Source organism: Rhinolophus sinicus, linkage group LG07 (genome assembly GCF_036562045.2).
Source record: "Rhinolophus sinicus isolate RSC01 linkage group LG07, ASM3656204v1, whole genome shotgun sequence".
Classification (NCBI taxonomy): domain Eukaryota; kingdom Metazoa; phylum Chordata; class Mammalia; order Chiroptera; family Rhinolophidae; genus Rhinolophus; species Rhinolophus sinicus.
In genome coordinates this window covers 90,709,824-90,732,831 of record NC_133757.1, presented here as the reverse complement: position 1 = coordinate 90,732,831, position 23,008 = coordinate 90,709,824, and the positions used below count along the sequence as shown (strand labels likewise).

General features: G+C 38.4%; 1 protein-coding gene across 3 annotated transcripts; it reads right to left on the bottom strand.

Annotated features, from left to right (window-relative positions):
* Positions 1–4,951: 4,951 nt before the first annotated feature.
* Positions 4,952–19,310, bottom strand: MSMO1 (methylsterol monooxygenase 1). 3 transcript variants are annotated; one of them, XM_019744666.2, is made up of 7 exons: positions 19,182–19,308; positions 16,472–16,531; positions 14,306–14,591; positions 11,017–11,165; positions 9,429–9,555; positions 7,875–8,029; positions 4,952–6,037 (listed from the first exon to the last, which is right to left on the bottom strand). In XM_019744666.2, exons 3-7 carry the CDS (start codon positions 14,558–14,560, stop codon positions 5,845–5,847), a joined length of 879 nt encoding a protein of 292 aa, XP_019600225.1. In that variant the 5' UTR covers positions 14,561–14,591; positions 16,472–16,531; positions 19,182–19,308; the 3' UTR covers positions 4,952–5,844. The 3 variants fall into 3 exon arrangements, with proteins under 3 accessions (XP_019600225.1, XP_019600224.1, XP_019600227.1); XM_019744665.2 differs by lacking the exon at positions 16,472–16,531 and having other exon boundaries at positions 19,182–19,310; XM_019744668.2 differs by lacking the exon at positions 16,472–16,531 and having other exon boundaries at positions 19,210–19,294.
* Positions 19,311–23,008: the final 3,698 nt, after the last annotated feature.

Genomic DNA, 23,008 nt, shown 5'->3' with positions numbered 1-23,008 from the left:
GTTTATTTCAATTGGGATTTAGCTGAATTGAAGTCAGGGAAAAACAGGTGCTGTTAAGAAGTGATTTTTTCAGTATTTTAAACACTTTCAAAACTATATACAGTAACTAGATTGGTTAAATAATTAATTCATAGATTCACAGCACACCACACCCCAGCTGCTTGGGAACCCACTGTGCCAGGAAGTGGTACCAAACCCACTGGTACCAAACCTAATTTCCCTGTTGTGAAATTAGGTTTGGATGCCACATTGCTCAAAGTTATTTCATGAAGGATTCATCCAAGCTTTAATATTTCACTTGTTCTGCCTTGTTCCTTGCCTCAGCAAATTAATATTTTGACTCCTTCACTTGATAGGGCAAGCTCCCTTGTCTAAAGTGCTTCAGAAACAAACTCCAAAACACATGAGTTAGCTTTATTTTACCCAACTTCTCTCGCCATCGTCATCATTGCTTCCATTCTTCATGTAGTATGTGGCATATTCCATTCTCTCTTACCACCAGATCTTAGCACATGCTGTTCCCTTTACTCTTCCCTTTCTGTCCCCACTCCACTTCTGGGTAATTTTTGTTGTCAAGGTCTCAGATTAAACATTACTTCCTATGGGAACCTTCTCTAACAGCCTCCATCAAACAACAGTAGATCCTGCTGCTATGTGATCCCAAAGTTCCTTGTGCCTCTCTCCCTTTTCAGAGATTTGTTAATACTTACTTATTTAATCGACCACAATCTTCCTGATATTATACATTTTGTGAGGACAGAAATCATGTCTTTCATGCCCCCTGGTGTACCCTAGTGCCTAGCAGTGCTCATACATAATTGAAGCTAAGGAAATATTTACTGACTGAATGAATATATAAATTCTTATAGAGATCAAGCTTTGCTTCTCAGTTCTGACACCTGGTACTCCTCCACTTAAGTTGAGCCTCAACAATTTAAAAATAACTTGCTCAAAATCTACTTTCATTCAGCTGCAACCACGTCTATGCAGGAAACAGCCCATGGTTGTGGATGTGTGCAGATCTGAGAGAAGTTATTGTTCTGAGTCTGAGGAAGAACCCATCACCGCTGCCTGATCAAGGAAACTTGGAATAGACCTCTACTGACTCTGAAGTCCTTAGAAGGTGACCTAATCAGGACTTGCTTTGTTGTGACTAAAATAAACTGAATTCAAAATGGCACAGTAGGAAAGAAGGTAGGGATGTAGGGCACTTATTAATTCACATAAATGGAGCTGGCCTCTTTCCCAACTTCTTCCCAGAACTCCTCCAGCATTAGGAATCTCCATCTATCTATCCACTCACCTATGGGTTACTTTCTTGCCTCCACCTGTGTTAGCCTCATTCTATTCAGTGAGGAACGTCTACAGGGATTACTGTAGACACTTTTAGCACTCTCTCAACATTCATACATAAAATCCCAAATAATTGTAGATTTGGGGATCGGCCTGGCAGACTTGGGGCTGGTGCTATTCTCAAGCTAATCACTGGAGGTAAGAAAATGGGATATTACGGAAGGTTACAATTAAAATTTGAAATCTAAAAGACAAGAACAAGTAAAACATTCAAAGAGGGTTATCTAAGACTAGAAACACAGGTAAAGATATATGTCACCAAGCACATACTCAATCTGTAAGAAAAATATGACATTTCCAGATTTTTTAGACTTAATATACTTCTTAGACTAGAATTGTGCTTTTAAATAATGCTCCTTATGTAAGAAACAGTCAAGATTTTTTGGTGACTTATTTCTACCTTGCTCCTTGAAGAGAACCACCACGTTCCGTAAACATCCTTTGACCACAATTAAATGTTAATCATTACCAAATTCTCAGTCTGGGACTGTTCAGGCTGTAAACAATTAAGGCTGTAGAGGACACAGGCTGCCATATTAAAAGGGAATATTTGTTAATAGTGAAGTCTCAAACCACTGCTGCAATTTTGTCGCTTGTCCTCACTACACTGAATTGATGCTTTCAAAACAATTATTAGTCAATCCTCAGTCTCATAAGAAATTCTAACATATAAGCTAAGTGCAGTAACTAGAGACTACCCTTGGACTAAATGGTAAAAATAAACTGGAATAGAATGAACAAAATTTAATAAGACCATTCACTTTGGTAAATTGTTTGGGAGAATAGCCACCTGGACTATCTAGTCCAGAGTTACTTCATGCTTTCAATCCAGCATGGCACTTCTCAGAGCAGGAAAATCACTTTCATATTTGAAGTGTTATAAGAGGTGCTGCAAAATAAAACGATTCATTTGGATTAAAATAAATTGACAAAATGGCTGATAAACATCATTTCAGTGTAAAATTTCCGATGAAATTGAAAATAAAATCTTAAGCTTTCCTTAATAAATCTGCTGTTACACTACTATGAACTAATAGCTATTTCAAGTTTAAATGTGCACTTGGTGTTTACTCCAATTTATTTTGAGTATCTGTACACACATTTTATAGAAAAGTATTTGTAAAAATTATGTATTTCAGTTGGTGTGCACACGGAAAAATGTTTCCAATGAAATGGATAAGTATTAGTTCCAAATTTTCCATTTCCTTGAGTCTGTTTGAAAAATATTAGTCAATTAATTCAGAAAATCAAACCTCAGTTATCTTAATTTGCAGCTTTTTGTTGCTGCCATTTCTATTATGCATTAGATTCTTTGCTGGGTTTTTTATAACTGTGTTTAACCCTCACAACCTTCCAAGGTAAGCATTAATATTTCCATTTTACAGATAAGGAAACAGAGGCTCAGTTAAACAACCTGTCCAAGGTCATACAGACAGGTCCCACAGTAAACAGCAGTGTCTAGCTCCTGCAGTTCCCGTGCCATTTCCATGGGCCTCATGGCTTCAAGCAAATGTCACAAGTTGACAATTAGCTACTGCTGATGGTGAATTTGCTCTCCCGCGATGATTAAATGACTTTGAAGGTCACAAAGGACACAGCATTCTGAAATGTCTTCATCAACTCTGGAAAAACCTCCATTTCTTCCAGGTAGGTTTTCAGGCTAACAGGAGGAAGAAAAATATCTTCTGTCTGGATTAGTCTTAAAGAGAGAATGTGGTGAGTTTTTTAGATCTCTAGCATCCTGGTCTTCCATTTAGAATTAAAGAAAATATGTCCATATTGCTTCTTATGGCTTGAAATGCGTTTCCCCAAAAGATGTCAAAGCCCTGCATGTAGCCAGCTATCATACTTGATAGAGTTGTTCTACACTAGGCCTCTCTATTTACTCAAACTATTTTTTGTCATGATTGCCAGATCTTAAATAATTCCTGGTTACTTCTTTATATATTAGTCAAAATATGACATACCGTGTTTCCCCGAAATTAAGACCCTGGCCAGACCGGTCTTTAACATATAATAAAATATAATAAATATAATTAATGTAATATATAACATAATACTGGGTCTTATATTAATTTTTGCTCCAAAAGATGCATTAGAGCTGATTGTCCGGCTAGGTCTTAGTTTCAGGGAAACACGGTAGTAAACATAGTATGCTTTACCACGTGTAGCCAACCAAAGTGCAATAAAATGACACCGTTCACTTCTCTGCAGGTTAGGCCTGCCACTAATTCAGCGTAAGACTGCCTAAACTTTTGGGTAAGTTAGTATATGCAGTCTACTAAAATTCTCGTTTTTCAGACATATATTGCTATTAACCCAGGTCTATAACTCTCATCCTCCATTTGTGCAGCACAACTTTAAAACAAAAAACTTGTTGGATCTTGATTCTGTCATATAGAACAAACATTAGCTTTTCTTTTGCCTGAATCATAAACTTGATAAGCTTGCCTTCCGAGGTCATTACCCGAGTCAATGATAAATATGTTTAACACGACAAAACCACAGACAAAGCCTGTCACAACACGAGAAACTCATTACTCAAGATGTGGATTCAGCTGTTTAACCAGGTTAGTAATTTCACCTTATTCCTGGCTAAAAGTGATAAAGGAGGTACCCAATTTCTTGATCCAGGTAGTGATTACGTGGTTATGATCATCCATCAATCTGTGTGCTTTTGTGTTTGTATAATGTACTTCAATTAAACTTTTCCAACAGTATTGCAAAATACTGAAAACCAGCATTGTAATCTCATTCAGAGCTGTTTATAAGGCCTTTGGGTCACAGGTCCTTTCTTCAAATCTACATGGTCACACCTCCCATGGGCGCAGGTTTGTTTTTCACAGAAATTGAATAAAAATTGAAGAGAAGGCCCAGGACTCTCCAAATACTTGGGAGGCCATGAGGTGGGCATCAGGCTGAGAACAGAGGGCACCTACGTACTGAGCTACGGATCTTAAGCACCCTTTCCATACTTAATTCTCAGAATGTCTGCATCTGGGCATATTCTTCCCTAGACAGAAATAGAAAGGTTCTTCTCTGGAGAAACTGAACCTGAATCCAATCTACAGAAAAAGACAGTCTGAAAGGACTAATTTGCTGCCTGATCCTCTAAAATGGTTTCGCAATCATATTTGCAAATTCTTTCTTTCCCTCCTCAGCAAAGCAATTCGTTTGAACTTAGAAACTTCCACGTTCATTTAAAGCTATTAGGGACCACATTAAATTTTCTCCTCCTCTCTATTAGGATTCAATGCGCTCTTCACAGAACTATTTTACTTCCTATTCAAAAAAAGGGGAAACTTACCAAAAAATGGCTCCATATTTTATAACAATTCAGTACTACCATACACTAAGTTAGAATTATTAACTCTTGATTTGACTTGGAATCTAGACATTTGGAATTAAGTCATCCCTAAAAAGTTTAGCTCTATTCTTTCATCTGTACAGACAACATACATTCTCTAAGTAGAGAAAAAAGCTGCTTCAATACCCTCCACTTCATTAGGTCAATGGAATTTCCCACAATAGATAACCCAATAAACACATGTTGAAATTGGAAAAAAAAAAGTTCAGCAAATGAAGCACTTACAAAAAATAAAATTACTCCTTTTATTACAAAACTTAATAATTTCACGATTTCTGTACTTTTCCTTGTAAGAATAAAAGGTGACAGCTGGTGTTCAAAATTGGAAACCAGATAATCTGACAGAAAAATCACATTTATTTCAATAGCTCAATGTGCAAATACACTAAGTCAGTTCACACAGTTTCAAGATACAGCTTTAAGTATAATAAAAACCTGATTTTCAAATATTAACAAGTAAACAGAAATAAAGCTTCATTTTATAAAAAGTTCAAGAAACTTGAAAACCTTTAGACTAAAATATTCCACTTACGTCAATCCAAAAATGCCTTTAAGAGACGTCAGTAGTACATTGGAATCCAAAAGGCCTTCTCAAAGAGAGCATCACCCCAAATCAGTCAGCTCCAAACAAGAGTGTAAATTCTTGGTGCTGGCTATTCCTCATTTTGCGGCCTTACTCACACTGTATCAACTGGTATCATTTAACCCATGACATTTTGATCTTTAGGCAAATCTAAAAACATGTTTCAAGTTCAATATGAGGCCAATATGATTGGCCATTATGAGGGCCAATCCCCTACCAAGAGTTTCTGAAGTGCCGGGAGTATTTAGAAGATTCAAAGACCAATTTCAACTTCAGGCCTACGGTATTACCGAGGGAAAAGACGTAGATTAATAGTTCTTCTATTACGTAAAACCAACATGGCCTTTAAAACTTCCTTACTTCTATACATACAGAACTTAAATGGAGAACGTTCTCACGCGAAAGATAAAGGTTAATCTTTTTTTTTTATCACTTAGTAGCCAAGACACATTTATTTCCGCTCCCCAAAAGCAACGTTACTACTAGTTTTAATTCAGGAAAATGTACGTATGTCTTCAGGAAGGTTTACATAGATATTTACTCAGTCGTTTTTCTCAACCTTCTTCATCCTTTCAGTGTAGGCAATAAATTGAGAGTCTGTTCCAAAAAGTCTGTCCCACCATGTAAATGTTGAAGCATAGTTTCCAATGAAGTTCATGTGGTGAAAATCATGATGCCGAGAACCAGCATAAAAAGGGATGAGATTTAAAGGGTTGAGAGGAATATCATAACCACTGAAATAAAAATAATAAAAATTATAAAGGAAATAAATACACTTCAAATAACTGACACTTTTATTGATAGTCATATGTTTGTTCACTAATTCAAATAACATTCCAGTCTACCTAAGTCACTTTATTTTGGGTATGTTTACAAGACAAAAACTTAACAGAAAATTGCATATTCTAGAAACCACTTTAAGAAAGAAATGTTTTAAAAAACTTAGATCTATGGAAATTGTATATCATACATCAGGGGATGTAAGAGAGGAGTTGTAGTAAATGAATAGATTTTTCAAGAATTATTTTTCTTTCTGTTTTAGAGGAGTTTTCTCACCTATAAATACTACATGTCTTTTAGGAAAAGCTATATGAAATTAGTATCAAGCATTAAAGGTTAGACCTGAGAACCACTGTGCTGCAACTTCTTTTAATTTTTCAGGCAACAAGTTGGAATTAAATGTACCATATTAATTACAATATTAGTGTGCTTTCTGTAGTTGGGAGAACACATATGATTTCAAAAAGAAATATCAGAGTATCCTCCTTTATTTCTAATACTTTTCTAAAATCTGACAGCCACAATTATACCAGTCCAAATCACCCCAATCTCTCCCTCCCTGTAGGAGGCTGAGAGGGAAAGAGAGAGGAGACAATGGAAGGAAAGAAAGAAAGAAAGAGACATCATTTACAATTTATCTACAGAATGTTCTCTGCCTAGACTTAGAGGCATTAATTTTACTATTAGTGGCTTAAAACTAATTCTTAGAATATTCTGCTTTCATGGGTATAGTAATAAATCCCAAATCAAAATGCAATGAATATATAATTTTTAAATAATGAAAAATTAGGATATTTTAAAAGGCATTAAATATAAATAATTTACAACAAAATATCTTCCAATCAACAGAAAGGAACATGTGAAGTATGTAAATATTTTAAGTCGTGCTTTCATCAGTGTTGGGCAGTGAGACTAGAAATACATACTCTTATTTAGTGAAGGTTAAATATTTCAATGTTTTTTTTCAAATAAGAGTTAGGCTTTGATTCGTTACAGAAGGATAAAGGAATAGCTGATCCTGAATTGTGGTATTTAACCAAATTTTTAAGAAAACCACATAGTTTCATTTGAACAATGTTTCAGGAAGACCTAAGCAAGGCATGACTCCAAGAGCCATCAAGAAAATGACTGATTTTAATACATGCAATTAAAAACTTCAGTACTAGAAAAGAACATCGAAAGTTAAAATTCAAATGACAGAGACAAAATATTTAGAACATATGTAACAAACAAAGCTTACATGAATCAATAGGTTTAAGATATATAACTAACAGAAAAATGGGCAAAGGACATAAAACGGTGATTCAAAGAACAAAAATACTATTGGTCAATAAGCACACAAACAGATGCATAGCCTCATGGGTTCCTGGAGAAATGCACACAGATCAGTGCACTCAAAGCTCTCCGTCCTCTTACTGACAAAGATGAAAAGACTGTAATATCTAGGTTGGGAAGGGTGTTGAGGGAGGGAAAGCATTCCAACACACTTCAGCTGGAAAGGAAACAGGGCCGCTTTCAGAGGGCAGTTTTGAAGTACCTATCAAAATTTTATTTTATTTAAACAACTGAACTTATTCTCACTGTAAAAACGACAACAGCCACAGACAGAGATATAAAAAATCTCCATTATTTGAACTTTTATCCAATGATTACGTTCTCTTGTTTTCTTAAAAATAATAATATTAACAAGATTAACTTCTATTTATCTACTTAGAAATAAAGATAATCTAATGGCCATGAAAACAAACACATTTTATGATACCTCATGCTGGAATAGAAACCAAAGCTCACCTGTGGACATCAATAGTTTCTAGCAAACGAATGGTCACCCATGCCCAAAGAAGAACTACATGATCACATAAAAGTACGATTCCAATAAAAAATCCAGTGCCAAGAATTAGGGTTTCCAGGGGATGTGCATATTCAGCTTCCATTCCAAATGGAGCCTGAAATAGACAGATAAGAATTCCGTAATATACTGTGAGAGTTAATTCTAAGCGTCGGCTGGGCTAGGCGATGGTGCCCAGTTGCTAAGAAAACACCAGTCTGGATGTCGCTGTGAACGTATTTTTCAGATGTGACTAGCATTTAAATCAGTAGACTGAGTAAAGGAGATTACCCTCCACAATGCAGGTAGGCTTCGTCCGATCAGTTGAAGGCTTTAAAAGCAAAGATTAAGGTTTCCTGAGGAAGAAGGAATTCCCAAGACTGAATCATCAACTCTTTCCTCAATTTCCAGCTTGTGGTCTGCCCTACAGATTTCAGACTTGCCAGCTCCACAATCACATGAGGCAATTCCTTAAAATAAATCTGTATGTGTGTATATGTGTGTATCCCCTCTTCTTTCTTTTTCTCTGGAGAACCCTAATACCTATTTACTATTTATAAATATACTTTTATAAAATTGTTGTTTCTACATGTAATGATAGTATATCTAGCCATACATATGTAAACAATAAAAGTAATTCCTAATAAGAAAATCTTTTAGTTCCTACCAAACATCAAAGGTCTAGGGATGTCCTTAATAGTATCTTAATAACTATCTTTAATGGTTTATAATAAAGGCATTAAACAATTGACTTCAACTCTAATTTTGGTTTATGCATCTGAATTTGTTCTGCCAAGAAAGAGATGCTTGCTTTAGCATACTGTGTAATTAGGATCAATGCAGAACGTCATACAACCAGTTTGACAAATGTGCATCAAAAGCAGTTCTGATAAAAATCACTGTTGTTATGGGAGTCAGCAATGTGGTGAGAATGTTTTAAAACTAAGTCGGTAATTCTCTCAGAAGTTTAAAGATTAAAGGTCTGTTGTTTGTGGGTCCCATTCCAATGACCCTAACATTGCTATAGCTTCTATCAAACAGCCAGGTATTCACCTGCATCAGATAGTGCACTGCCCTGAACTATTCCATGTAACATTTTTCTTTCAGGTCTCAATTTACCATGAAATTAAGACACTACAAGAAAATTTGATAGATGTTGTATTACAGAATTGTACACCTGAAACTTATGTAACTATGTAACTTTACTAACCATTGTCACCCCAATCACCTTTAATTTAAAAAAAAGAAAATTTGTAGAATTGGCTGTGTGTGTGTGTCTGTGTGTGTGTGTGTGTGTGTGTGTGTGTGAGAGAGAGAGAGAGAGAGAGAGAGAGAGAGAGAGAGAGACAGAGAGACAGAGAGACAGAGAGAGACAGAGAGAGAGATGTTCTTAACAATCATGGCAAAGGAAAAAGAAATAAACATCACGAACAATTTTTTTTTAAATGCTCAGGAGATAAAAATGACATTTTGCCTCTAACAGAAAAAAAAAAGTATTAAATATAATTCTAACATACCTGAAACTCGTGATGAATTTTATGAATATATTTATATATTTTTTTGTGGTGTAAGAGCCTATGTAGGAAATAGTGCCAGGTATCCTCAATCACCGCACAACCAAAGCATCTTGCCAAAAGCATATACCTTTAAGATGAAAATACTGTCATGAGTATCAAGTACATCTAGACTTTTACTTGGGATCACTGCTTGAGACATTACATAAAACCAAATACCCACTTACCAGCTTGACCTAATTGGATATACTGATTAATAAATTCTCCAAACTGCTAGATACAAGGTAGCTATGTGATACCACCCGAAGAAGAGGCAAAGAGATTTACCACTATACCAATTCTAACTCACTTTTTAAAAAATTCACAGGCATAAAATCGGAGTTAAGAAAAAAATTCAAAACTTCTAGAAAAACAGTAACATTAATGAAGGATCTGAACTAAGATTAATAATAGTAAAATCATCACTTTTTTCCACCAAAAAGAAAAACATAAGGGCAATGGGCAAAAAATATTCTATACACAAATGAACACATACAAAGAAACTCTTTCATATGTTGAATATATGTTATATAAAAAAAGTATATATCTACATATTGTATGTGTATCTGTATTCAGGTTATGTCAGGAATACATAGTTGAATACAAATATTATTTGAACACAAATGCTTGTGCTCAGATAATATGAGATGAGGTATGATCAAAAAATACAGTGAATGCTGCTGCCGAGTGCCATTCAACAGAAAGGCAGGGATCTTCAATACGGGAAGCAGCTCATAGAACCTTAGTAACAGAGTGTGACAAGTTTCAACTTGTTCAGTGCAGTCAGTTGGGTGTGAGCTACGGTTGACAGGTGTTTTTTCAAGTGTGCCATAAATCATCCTCCATCATGACAACGCTCCATGTCACACATCTCTTCTGGTATATGGCAATTTCTGTCAAATAAAAACATTATGGTGTGTCCTCATCCACCTTATTCACCAGATCTGGCACCGCATGACTTGTGTTTCCCCAGAGTCAAAATGATCATGAAAGGTAAACGTTTTGAATCAATTCAGGACATCGAGGCAGCCATGACAACACAACTAAAGACATTCATGAAAGGACTTCCAGAACTGCTTTAGCAAGTGGCAAGAATGATGGGAAAAGTGTGTATGAAGCAAGGGGGAGTATTTTGAAGGGGATTAATGGTAATGTGTCTTTTACTGTAGTAAGTTTTTCTTTAAACATTCACCGTATTTTGTAATTACACCTCGTATATTTGTGTCTATATGGACACAGTTTTTATAAACCTCACAAACCACTATTGTTTTCATTCATTTTAGACTTAACCTGGAATATATTTTCTCTTAGTATAAGCACCTTCCAATGGAGTATTACACTAAAATACAGAAACATCTAAAAATGGGAACATTTTAAGTTTCTACTATGGCTTACTTTTCTAAATTTTATTTACTTCCAAAGTTCAGAAAAAACATTTAACCAAATGAAGAAAGAAGATAAACATTAAGGATATTTTAACTGGATAGCAAACCATCACTGAGTCTAAAAATCAAATATTTATTTACATAAAGATTTATTTATATCTACGTACCATCTTGGCATTCTTTCCCAATCATAAGGAATATTGAAATACTCTGTAAAGTAATAAGTTCCACAAATCAAAGGAAGCTGGATACAAAAGTGATTAAAGATAAGTACTTTAAAGCATTTCCATTGGTTTTCCCATGTTTCTGGTTTATCCTATGGAGAAAAAGCACGATATTTAGTATTAGCCTCCATTTTCAGTAGGTTAGCCCACTATGCGGAAGTAAATTCCTAGTTCTTTCTCTAATGTTTATTGAGACCTTAATTATATGTTAGTTAATTAATTATGTTATGTGAATTCTACATTACAATAACTAAGACCTAGGAATCACAACATCCTCCCCTTCTAAATTCTTGACAACTACTATCAGTACTTGAAACAGGTGAAGAAATTAGACAAACCCAGGCATAATGAACATAAGATCTCAAACCAAAGAAGCATGACAGTATGAGTAACTCCAGTCTTTGCTGCCCACAGATCATTTACTTCTTTTACCAGGAATATCAAAAAAGAAATGTTTTATGCTAAGATTAGAATTGGGTTTTCCAACTGTTGAAGCAGCTGTACCAGCAGCACTGAAAGCCTTTGTTACACAGGTAAATTGATGTTTCCAGACATCTGGCAGTATTCATTCCCAGAAATCAGTGCATTTTTGTTCATCTACAATGACAGAATTATAAACTCTCTGAGCTGGAAGAACTTCAGAGGTATGTCCAGTGGTTCCCAAAGAATGGAGAGCTACTGCCCACAGACAATGAAATTCACAGACTGAAGCCAAACAGGAAAGGTGAGATCAAATGTTCATTTAAAAATGTTCAATTAAACCTCATTAGCATACCAACTTGCCTAGTAAGCCATATTAAAAAAGGAAACTAAATTTACCCAATTTAAAGGGCTATACTTACATAAGAAAAAGTGTTTGCTCTTGTTTTATAAAAAGATGGTGATAACAAATAGTAGTTATTGCTGTGTTTTCAATGTTCTTACTGAATTAAAAATTCAGAAATCTGCCAAGGAAACTTTTTTATCTATAATATTTCAAGCATGAGAACTACTGTAATTAACTTTAGTGATTTTTTTACTTGTTTTTAAATTCCCTCATATTATGAAAACTTGTACTGCTTTACCATCACAATTTATTTTAGTATCAAAAAAACTCAAAGCACAAACTTTCGTGGTTGTAAAACTCAAAGGAAGACATGCTGAGGACAGACCTAAAGCCACACTACCCAGCCTTTTAATCTCTGTTTATAAACCACCTATAACCAATTAGAGGACTGCTTGTCCTTTATTTTACCATATTTTCTTTCAAGCCACTCTTAAAACCTTGGCTGAGAAAGGTCTTCCTGTCTCTGGAAATGTTAACACCTCTGACCAATGAGCCAACTGCAAGAGCCAGGAGGGCAAGGATTCTATGGCCTGGCCAGCTAGCCACACGATGAATCAGCCAGATAAGCCAATCAGTGGGCAACACATGGCAGCCAGAAGCATCCCAAACACACAGGAGACCTTTAGACATCCAAACTGAATTCTCCCTTTCAAAGCAGGCCTTTTTATAGAAAGCATTTTGGAATTTCTGTGTCCTCAATTTAGGGTAACACGATATTCTCCTTTGGGCCACATCTCTTTTTATTCCCTCCCCCTTTTCCTTTTGTTCTTTCCTCCTCTGGCTTGGAGTCCACAGGCACCTGACCCCCTGCACTATCCCCAGAGAGGATCAGTGTCAGTACCGGCCTAACGTGAGACTCAATGGGAGAGGCTATAAAGCTAAGAGACTAGGAGAGAACGTGTACACCGACTGCCATCCAACGCAGACTCAGTGAGTGCAAATGTGTCTCTATGGATGAACGCTTCCAAGACACCTACTTTCTACCAAGACCGTGTGCCCGTGAGTTTGAGAGTTTGGCATGACTTTTTAGAAAACTAAAGAGTAAGCGCGAGAAACTATCCTGGGTTTACCAAGTGCTGATAAATCCTCTGTCTCTAGGTAGGCTAGGCCAGATTCTTTCCTGGGAACTGTCAAGCTCATCAGTCTACACATTAGTGGAGGTCACTATTTTCCCTGTGTTTACAACTAAGAGGCACTACACAGATGTCAACACCTTGTCACGCACAGTGGGTTCTCAGGAAACATTTAGTGCACTGAAGCGAACCCCTCGAGACAAGGAGCACGCCTCAGGGATGACATGGACACTGCAAAACTACCACCTTATATTTTGGGAAAAAACAAAACTGTAAGAGCTCTGACCAAGGTCTTAGAATATTAGCATACACTTAGGGGCTGAGACCTCAGGATCTGGAGGGAATTGCAAAATTAATACGTACAAATCCCCATAACGTTCCTTTCAGCTAGTTTAAAAATTAAATGTATAAACCCATTACATAAACATCACATGTACTTAAAGCACAATTTAACAAATAATTCTTGAAAGATTTTCAATAATGATCGAAGGCTGTGCTGTCCAATATGGTAGCAACTATCATGTTTCCCCGAAAATAAGACCTAGCCGGACAGTCAACTCTAATGAGTCTTTTGGAGCAAAAATTAATATAAGACCCGGTATTATATATTATTTTATTATATTATATTATATTATATTATATTATATTATATTATATTATATTATATTATATTTATTATATTATATTTATTATATTATATTATATTATATTATATTATATTATATTATATTATATTATATATTACTGGTCTTACATAAGACCCGGTCTCACATTATAGTAAAATAAGACTGGGTCTTATATTAATTTTTGCTCCAAAAGACGCATTAGAGCTGATTGTCCGGCTAGGTCTCATTTTCAGGGAAACACGGTAGCAACAAGTCTCTACTGAACACTTTATATATGACTAGTCTAAATCGAGATGGGCTAAAATTAGTGTAAAATACACACCAGACTTCGAAGACATGATGAGAATACGAACATAAGATATTCCATTAAGTACTTTTTAATTCTGATTACTTATTCAAATAATAATAGTTTAGACTTATTGTGTTAAGATTTTAGGTTGGTGCAAAAGTAATTGCAGTTTTTTGCAATTATTTTTAACTCGTTAAACCACAATTACTTTTGCACCAACCTAATATATTATTAAAATTAAGTTTCCTGTTTCTTTTTACCTTTTTACGTATTCTACTCGAAAATTTTAAATTACACATGTAGCTTCATTATATTTCTATTGACAGTCCTAATCTAGAGTCTCTCAAAACAAAGTTACGTTTTAAAAATATTCAACAACATTAATGATAACATTCCATTGAAAGTCCATAGTACTTACCTTCTGAATTTTGTACTTTTTCATGTAAGGTATGAATTGAAACAAAAATCCAGGTAAACAGAACAAGAAATAAAGGGCTTCGTGAACTATGAGGGATCCCCATGTTGCAATCTGGAACTTTGTATAATTATCTAACATATAGATCCAAGCATTTTTAAATGGTTCTTGCAGAGGATTCTCAGGTAAAAGTGAATCTACATACTCCACAGCCAGGAATGCTGAACTAAAGATGTTGGCACTTTCATTTGTTTCCATTTTTCAAATCTCTGCAGACAGCTTTACAGTTCTGTGAACATAAACAAATACACAATACCTATCAGATACCAAACACTTACCAGCCATCAAAATAAATACAACCTTTGACTCAGCAATTTTGTCATTCAAGTGTATCAAGACAGGCACATTAAGACTGAAGGAAGCATTACTTAATAATAGCAAAAACAAAGAGAAAAAAGAAAAAGAAAACATAAATTAAGTCCATTGATAAAAAAATCCATTAAAAGATTCTGTTAAGTCCTTCCACAGACAATTACACAGCCACTAAGAGAACGAGGAAGATTTATACGTTCCACATAGAAAGATGCATAGGACTCAGTGATAAATGAAACGGCAATGTGCAGAATATTACGTATAACAAGAGCCTCACGTATGTTTTTGTGAAAGATTATGTATTTTACCTATGCACTTCATGCATATGTACATACAGGCACATACACACACACACAGAAAACGTATGGAAGGGTACCCAGGGAATAATGCACAGTGGTGACCTTTAGGAAAAAAGATCAAGGGTAATAGGGGTGTGTGTACGCTCACGTGCACACACACTGTGGGAGGTTGTTACAAAGGAGAGGAGGAAAATTAACTTCTCATTTTATACCTTCTTACAATTTTAATCTTTTTCATGAGCATGTTTTACTTATATAATAAATACGCTTAATAGGTCACCAAATCAAAACTAGAGGAACTTATGAAGAATGTTCTGTTCCTAAAAATGTTCACTGCTGTTCCTAATTTATAAATGATGATGGACCACTCTCCAAATATTTGAAGCCAAAGAAGCACTCTTAATAGTGCTTAAAACACTTCCCTCCCCTCTTTCAACCCGCAAATTGACCTCTGATCCCGTTCCTTGTAGAAGATACTGGGAAGCGTAGCCAACTTCCTCAGCTCTCTGACTTCACTCTGCATCCTTCCTTACTGTCTGACCTATTCTCCGTATACCATGGAGACTCTCGTATTCCATCCTGTGCCATCCCAACCTCAAAACTTCTTTGCTCACTCACCCTCTCCTCTAAGACTGACTTATCTTGTGTTCTTACCTTACCTCATCAAGAACTTGTCCAGCATTCACTTAACTTTTCTCATCTTTTGTCTTTCCCTCTTTATTGAGTCCATTCCCTCAAGTTTAAAAACATACTCAAGTCTGCCTTTCTTGAGAAAAGCTTTCCTACCCTCTTTCACTTCTCCTCTCAAGCCACTGTCCCATTGCTGTTTCTTTGAACCAACCCACTCCTTTCTCAAAGGAGAGATCAACCTAAAGTCTGATTACTGAACTTGCATCCACACAACTCCCTCGACTATTTGTAATCTAGCTCTGTGGGGACAGAGCCAGGAGTGCAGTTTCCAGGCTCTCAGCCTCACGCTAAAAGGTGCTCACTCGGGTAGTAAATGGCCATCAACTGTGATTGGGTGGCCATCAGCTGTGGCTAGTTGGCCGTCAGCTGTAACCAGTGAGCCATTGGTCACTAATACAACTGCTGTGGCTACGCTAGCAGCAAATGGGGGCTAGCAAGAAGATGGTGGCTGGCAAGCGCAGATTGCAGTTAGCACGGCGGAGTGTGGGTTGCAGATTGCAGAGAAGTGGATAGCAGGTTGCAGACAGTGTGGCTCCTGCTTCCTGTGTCTCCAACCTAGCTGCCAGCAAGACCATAGTGGTGTGATTCCCCTACCTATGGCTCCGTGGGTGTTCCTTTTTGGCCTCACCATGTCCTGCGTTCCTATGTGGGGGGAGCGGGAGCTGAGACCCCGCAGGCCGCCCTGCATGACAAGCTCCCCACCCAGATGTCATCAAAGATCTTCTAAACTGCAAAATGCAAGTCATTCCAATCCTCATTTTCATGAGGTCATTAACAAATTTGACAGTTTTGAACCAACAGGACTTACTAGCTCCGTGACCTTGAGCAAGTTACATAACCGCTCTTATCTTAGCCTCAGTTTTATCATCTGCAAAATATAAAGAATAGGAAATAGATGGTGGGAATCTTTTCACAATATCTAATCACCATGATGTACACTTTAAATATCTTACAATTTTATCTGTCAATTATACCTCAATAAAGCTGAAAAAGAAAAAAAGAGTAACACTAGTTCTTCCAATGAGTCTAAGAAAGCATGAGTGTGAAGTTAATACTTAGCACAGAATCTGAAACACAGTAATTCTGAGAAGCTAGTAGATTTTGATTGAACACTTTCTATGTGCCAGGAACTGTGTTCTAAGTGTGCTATATATTCTCTACATATTAGACTTTAATTCTTACCACACTTTCACGAGGTAGGTACTTTTATTGCCCCCATTTTCTAAATGAAAAACTTCACCTGAAATCTATGTAACTTTACTAACAATTGTCGCCCCAATAAACTTTAAAGAAAAAAAAAAAAAAAAAACAAAGAAAAACTCAGCTTTAGAAAGATCACGAACTTTCCCAAGTTATAAAAGTGCTAAGTGGGGAAGCCTATACTCTCATCCATTATGCTATGAGTAAAAACACACACAATAAATATTGTAGTAAAAGCCGAATAGTTCCTACAGCTTATCCCAACCTCCTGAAAGAGTCTTCTACACAGGCTGTCTTCCTTTTCACATTTCCCATTTAGTCTCCAGCAACTAGAATCTACTTTCTATTCTCATCACTGCACTGAATTTACTCTTACTAAAATCACTAAGGATCTCCTAGCTGTCAAATCCAAGAAACATTCTTTGGAGTTTATTGTATTTGACCAATCTGGGAGATTAGATACTTCTCTCCTTGAAATACTTTCCATCGTTGGTTCTTGGAATTCTCATGCATTCAGTCTGATTTAATGTGCGCTACGAGGGTGCAGTCACTGTGTTAGCTTCTGCCCTCACCCTGTCTTCACAAAACATAAAATCTAGTGAGGAATACAAAGAAGGACACAGACTATCCTAAAAGCACGTGAAAGAACAACAAAGGCTGGGAAACACAGAGTGCTATGAGAACACAGAGGACCAGAAAGAGTTCCTAAAGAAAGATGCTATCTAAACTGAGACCAGGAGCATGAGGGGGAGGAGACCAGATTAAAAGAGAGTAGAGTAAAAGAGTTTCAGAGAATAAGGGGATTTTTTGAGTAGAGGGGTCCAAAGACTCAACCAGGAGATGAGAAAGGATATAGCGCTTTGATTGGGTATGTCTGTGTGTATGGCTTTTGAAAAATGAAGACTTGACAATTGAAACTGGAAAGTTTCCCAATGATGTTTTCCTGTCTCCTTTTCTAGCAGTAATTTGGTAATTCCAGATTACCTTAGGTGATCTTAACTACTTCCTATTTTTAAAATCTGCTGATATTCATAACCTATGTCTAGCCCTCGCCCCTAAACTCCAGGTTCTGCTTATCTAAAAGTCTACTGGATAGCTCCAATTAAGACAGTTCAGAGGCATGTCAAACCCAACAAGTTCAAAAGTTACGCACCTGAGCCTCACAACCCTGCCCAAATACTCCCTAGTTTCCGGTAATGACTAATTTGGTTAATTGTACACACCTCTTTAGTCATCTCTGACAATGTTCTACGTCTCTCCTCTCTCTGCTGCAAAGGTACCTTCAAACTTTCAGTTTAGAGATACCTGGTTTAACTAACATTCAGGAGTTAACTCTCCTTACACAGGGAGGAAAACGGGCACACTGCTGCCAACTGAACAAAAGCAAAAAATAGAAATTAAACAGGAGAGGGGAGAGGAAATAAAGAGTGAATTTTCTTTTCCTTTTCTCATCCTTGGACCACCTGATTGACTGGAAACCTGCGCCGGGGCAGGATGATTAGATCCTCAGGAAAAAGAAATTTAGTTATTTGCTGATTCTTTGAGAAACCTTGAAGTTTAGCTCTGAGTACTGTCAGCCAATGTTGCACCCTTTGCCTTAGTTAAGCCGGGATTGCACCAGGTCCCTCATTTGCTGGAGTTGCCTTGCCTCCAAGCTTGCTCTTCTTAAACTTTATGTCCACGACCCCAATGCCAGGATCTATCTAAACAGCAGAATTCACGCTCTTAAAGCCCTTAAAGTTCAAGGGAATACCTCCCCTACGGATAAAGACTAAGGTCCTCAACGATGCAAAACTGGCCCTGCCAGGCCTCTCCACTCTCTCATCCTATACTTCCAATTCTCACACTATCGGCCCTCCCATTGCTCCTACTGCTTAATCCTCTCTGGCCACGGAAACAGCATCTCCTTGCTAGTAATGTCCTCCTATCCAACTCCTTTTCCTCCTTCAGTAACCTCCTCTTAGACGCCTTTGCGCATCCCTCTACCCCCATTACACACACATGACAGATCTTATCCCCGCTGTAGGAAGTGTTTCTGTTTTGTAAAACTTTCATCACTCCATCACCCTGTGCTGTAACTGTCGTCCAGTATGTCCCATCTCCGGATGGCTGTAAACTCTTAAAAAGGAAGAAACACGTCCCCCCACCCCAGCTCCACCACTTAAGAATTTCACACCGTTTTCCGCCCTCCTCCCCGGCCCCCCTCGCTTGGGGTATGGGTGCCCCTATCCGGCCCTGAGCGCGCATCCACGCCAGACCCCGCTCCACTCCATCCCGTGGAACATAGTGCGGGATCCCGCACGCTCCCCCTTCCTCACCTACTAGCCTCCCTTCCGGCTCCCTCACCAAGACGTTCGCGCGGGCAGGTGCAGCGGACCAGGTACAGCGGAGCCCGGACGCAGGGCTAGAGCGAAACAGCTGAAGGGCCGCTCTTCCTGCTGTTATTGGCTTGGGAGGGCTCCGCCCCGCCTCCTCGGCGCTGCAATTGGCCCATGCGGTTGCCGGCATCGTGCGACTCGCGCAAACGAATCTCTGACGGTGCCAGCCATTGGCTGTGCGGATGGAGTGAGGATAGTGAGACAGAAGCGTCCAGTCAGTGGCAGGCGCCGCGCCACTACTGGAGGCGGGGCAGCGTGAGGGAGCATGACGTAGGAGGGGGCGGGCACCGGCGCCTCGGAGGAATTCGTCGCCTTGGCAACTTCGGTTCCGTCGCGGATTTCCAGCGAGCTCCGGCGCATTCTCTGGGAGAGCGAACCAGACCATGGTTCCTGCAACTTTAAGATGTAAACGATACTGTAGCAGCCACATGGCCCAAAACCGGAAAAATAATAGGACAGAGGAGTTTTAAAATCTGTTTTGACTGTTTTTGTTTAAGGACAGCTGCCCCCTTCCTCTGGTCGCCTCTGGATTTAGATCATTCTTCCTTGTGTCCCCACCCCAAGAATCCTTTAATAAACCGCTACATATGGAAGATGGAGAATTTCAAATGCAATTTATCACCTGCGACAACCCAGAGTTACCCCCACTTGCAGATGGGAAAACCCGATGCTCGGAAAGGTTTAGAAAACGATTTGACTTAACAGATGGCAGATGGCAGGTGGCTGCCCCGCTGGGATATTAAGGCCTTAACATAAGCTGTCCCTGGGTGTTGCAATCCCTGTACAGGACAGTGAGCACCAGGGGGCAGAAGGTTGTCTACAGCTCTGACCTCATCTCAGTCTCGCTCACTAAAATGTTGCGTACTAGGGTATAACAGTGTGTACACAGTGTAATGCACCAATTTAACTTACACTTAAGAGTCCCTTTTTAAGATTTGCACAAGGGCATCCTTTGGGCAGGTTGAAGGCATTTTTTATACAGTAGTTTCTGATAACAGCATGCTGTTGTTTCTCTCACAATATGCTCAAACTGGCTCTTCTGCCTCAAATAACCATTTCCTCCCCTACCCATCAATTCAGGTACCACCTGTGTGAAGAAGTCCCCTCTTGAGGTATGTCACTCCTTAGGTCCAGTCACCACTACTCTTCTAACTCTTCCATGTGTCTGACACCCACATTCTTTGTGAAGTATCACGACAGAGAGGTCACACCAAATGAAGAGACGTGGGATCTGTACCTTGGGTGGTCAGAGTCAGAGCCCTGCCTTTAGGAGGCCTGTGCACACAGAAGTGAGCGGTGGCCTGGAGAGGGTGCTGTGATGCACCACCGAGGTCCCCCTCTTCAGGACTAAAGCAGGTGTTCAGCTGAGGAGTGCTGGCAAAGAGAGCCACCTCTCCGCACGGCATAGCCTTTCCAGGGGCAGCCTGAGTCCAGCGACTGGTTGATGCAGGGGTATCAGGCCCAGCCCCTCACCCCGACTTAAGACTACTTTACTTGGCCAGCCCAGCTCCACAGCTTCCCCTCCTATTGGCTGAGGTTGTGGGTGTGACTGCACCAAGCCCACTTCTCCCTCTGCCCAAACCTGCTGCCCTCTGTCAGGTAGTGTTAAGAGCATGCACTATGGGGTCACACTTATAAAGCGTTGTCACTTATTAGCAGTGTGTTCTTGGATAAGTAACTCCTCAAAGTCTTATCTAGTATTTCTGTAAAATGGGTATTATAATAGTACCTACATCTCAAAGAGTATGACATTTAAATGAGATCGTGTACGTAAGGGCTTTTGCACAGTATCTGAAATGCAGGAAGTGCACAGTAAACACTGGTTATTTCTGATTTAGAATCCTACCACATTAGATATATTTTCTAAATCAGAGCAAGTGTATGTATGTGGTGGGCTGCAATTATTTTAAATATTGGAGACTGAGAACTGAAAGGCAGTACGGATATGGCAGCTCAATTCATTTCCCCACAATGAAGAAATGGGAGGTTCAGAGAAGAGCAAAAGTAGCAATTTGTTAAGCGGTCTCTGTATTTCAAGCACAATATACGTATCTTTCAAACTCCACAATAACCTTGTACATGACACAAACACTACTGTTGCTATAGTGAAGACAAAATTAAGGTCAGAGGTTAAGTCGTGTGTTTTAAAGAAGACAAAAGTCTGAGGTTAAGAATCTGTTTATTGTAAAGATTTTGTAGAGTATCCGATGGACACTTGTCTCATTAGGGAGACCACATCAGGGATGATGTAGATACCTGATCACTGTACTGTACACCTGAAGCTGAAGTTGAACAATAATGAATGTCAACTATAATTTTATATATATACATATATACATATATATATATTTACAAGAAGCGGAGTACAGCATTAGGAATAGAGACAGTGGAAATGTAATGGCTGTGTGCGATGTCAGAGAGGTAGTGGTAGGGGGTGGGGGTTGTCACTGTGTGAGGGATATAAATGATAAATGTCAAACTAGTACATTGTTTTGTGCACCTGAAACTAATAAAAAAAAAACGGAAAAAGAGATCTGTTTAAAGTCACAGAGAGCAAATTATTAGTGGGGGATGAGAGCCATCTGATTCTTATGCCCATGGGCTTTCCTAATAGATCACACTGATTTTTTTCCTTCAAGTCATGAAGCCAGGGTTAGAACCCTAGATTCTTGATTCAAAGTGTGATTACATTCACCTATGGAGCCTCCTTTCCACAATTAGACACTAGAGCCATAAAACTCAGTAGGAGGCAATTCACTGAAGACCAAATGGAAACAAGAAGCAGGCTTATTAGCACATCACTGTGTAAGAGTATGATATCTTTGTACCTAATAAAATAAGAAGTCTCATAATTCATCATCAGCTGAGATGATAAATACCTAGGTCCTCATACTATCTATAACGGATGATAATAAATACCAGGAATCATATGCCCGAGTCCATAAAAAATGTGAAGGGATCTGAAAAGTATCCTGGCAGTATACACACAATCCCCCTTAACCCTCTCCATCACTGTTTTCAGCCAAGAAGGCACAGATCCAAGCAAAGCAGGCAGCAGAGTTGCTTCATGAGGCAGGTGCAGGCATCTAGCCTTGAACTCTGCTCAAACCTGGTGCTGTTTCCTTGACAAAATTTCTAAGACAACTCTTTGCCTTAACTTCTGACATTTTATTCTACAGTAGAACAAGCCAGGAACCCTCTTAAATATCCTTAAAAAAAAACACACACACACCAAGATGTTTCAAACTGAAAAGACAAAGGCTGGTGTGACGAAAGGGGACATGTTCAAAGCCCCTGAAATCACAGGTTATGAATCCACCCCGCTACTGACAAACCCTGGCAAACTATTTTATGGTATCGCTATTAAAGCTGCAAAGCAAGTAAGTAAAGACAAAGAGGTATCTGACATGCTAAATATTGAAGACTTTGTTACCCTAATAGATTATATTTTAAGAAAAGCTTTAAAATGTTTTAGATGTCTTTCATTCATAGATTCATGGAGTGTTTCATGGAACATTAGTGTTTGAAAATGATCAGGAAAGAAAACACCACAGATTTTTCTTGGTGCCAGTCAGAAACAGCTGGCAACGTTCCAAGTTCATTAGACCCTCATGTTTGTTGATGATGGGTGTGCTTGGAGCCACCCTAAAGTGGAAATTCATGTTTTCATAAGGTAAGCATAGGCTTTTTTCTTTTTCTGATTAAATTCCCTTCTCTCATCTCTTGTGTCCAGCACCTCAGCTATCCACCCAACTCCCCAACTCCCA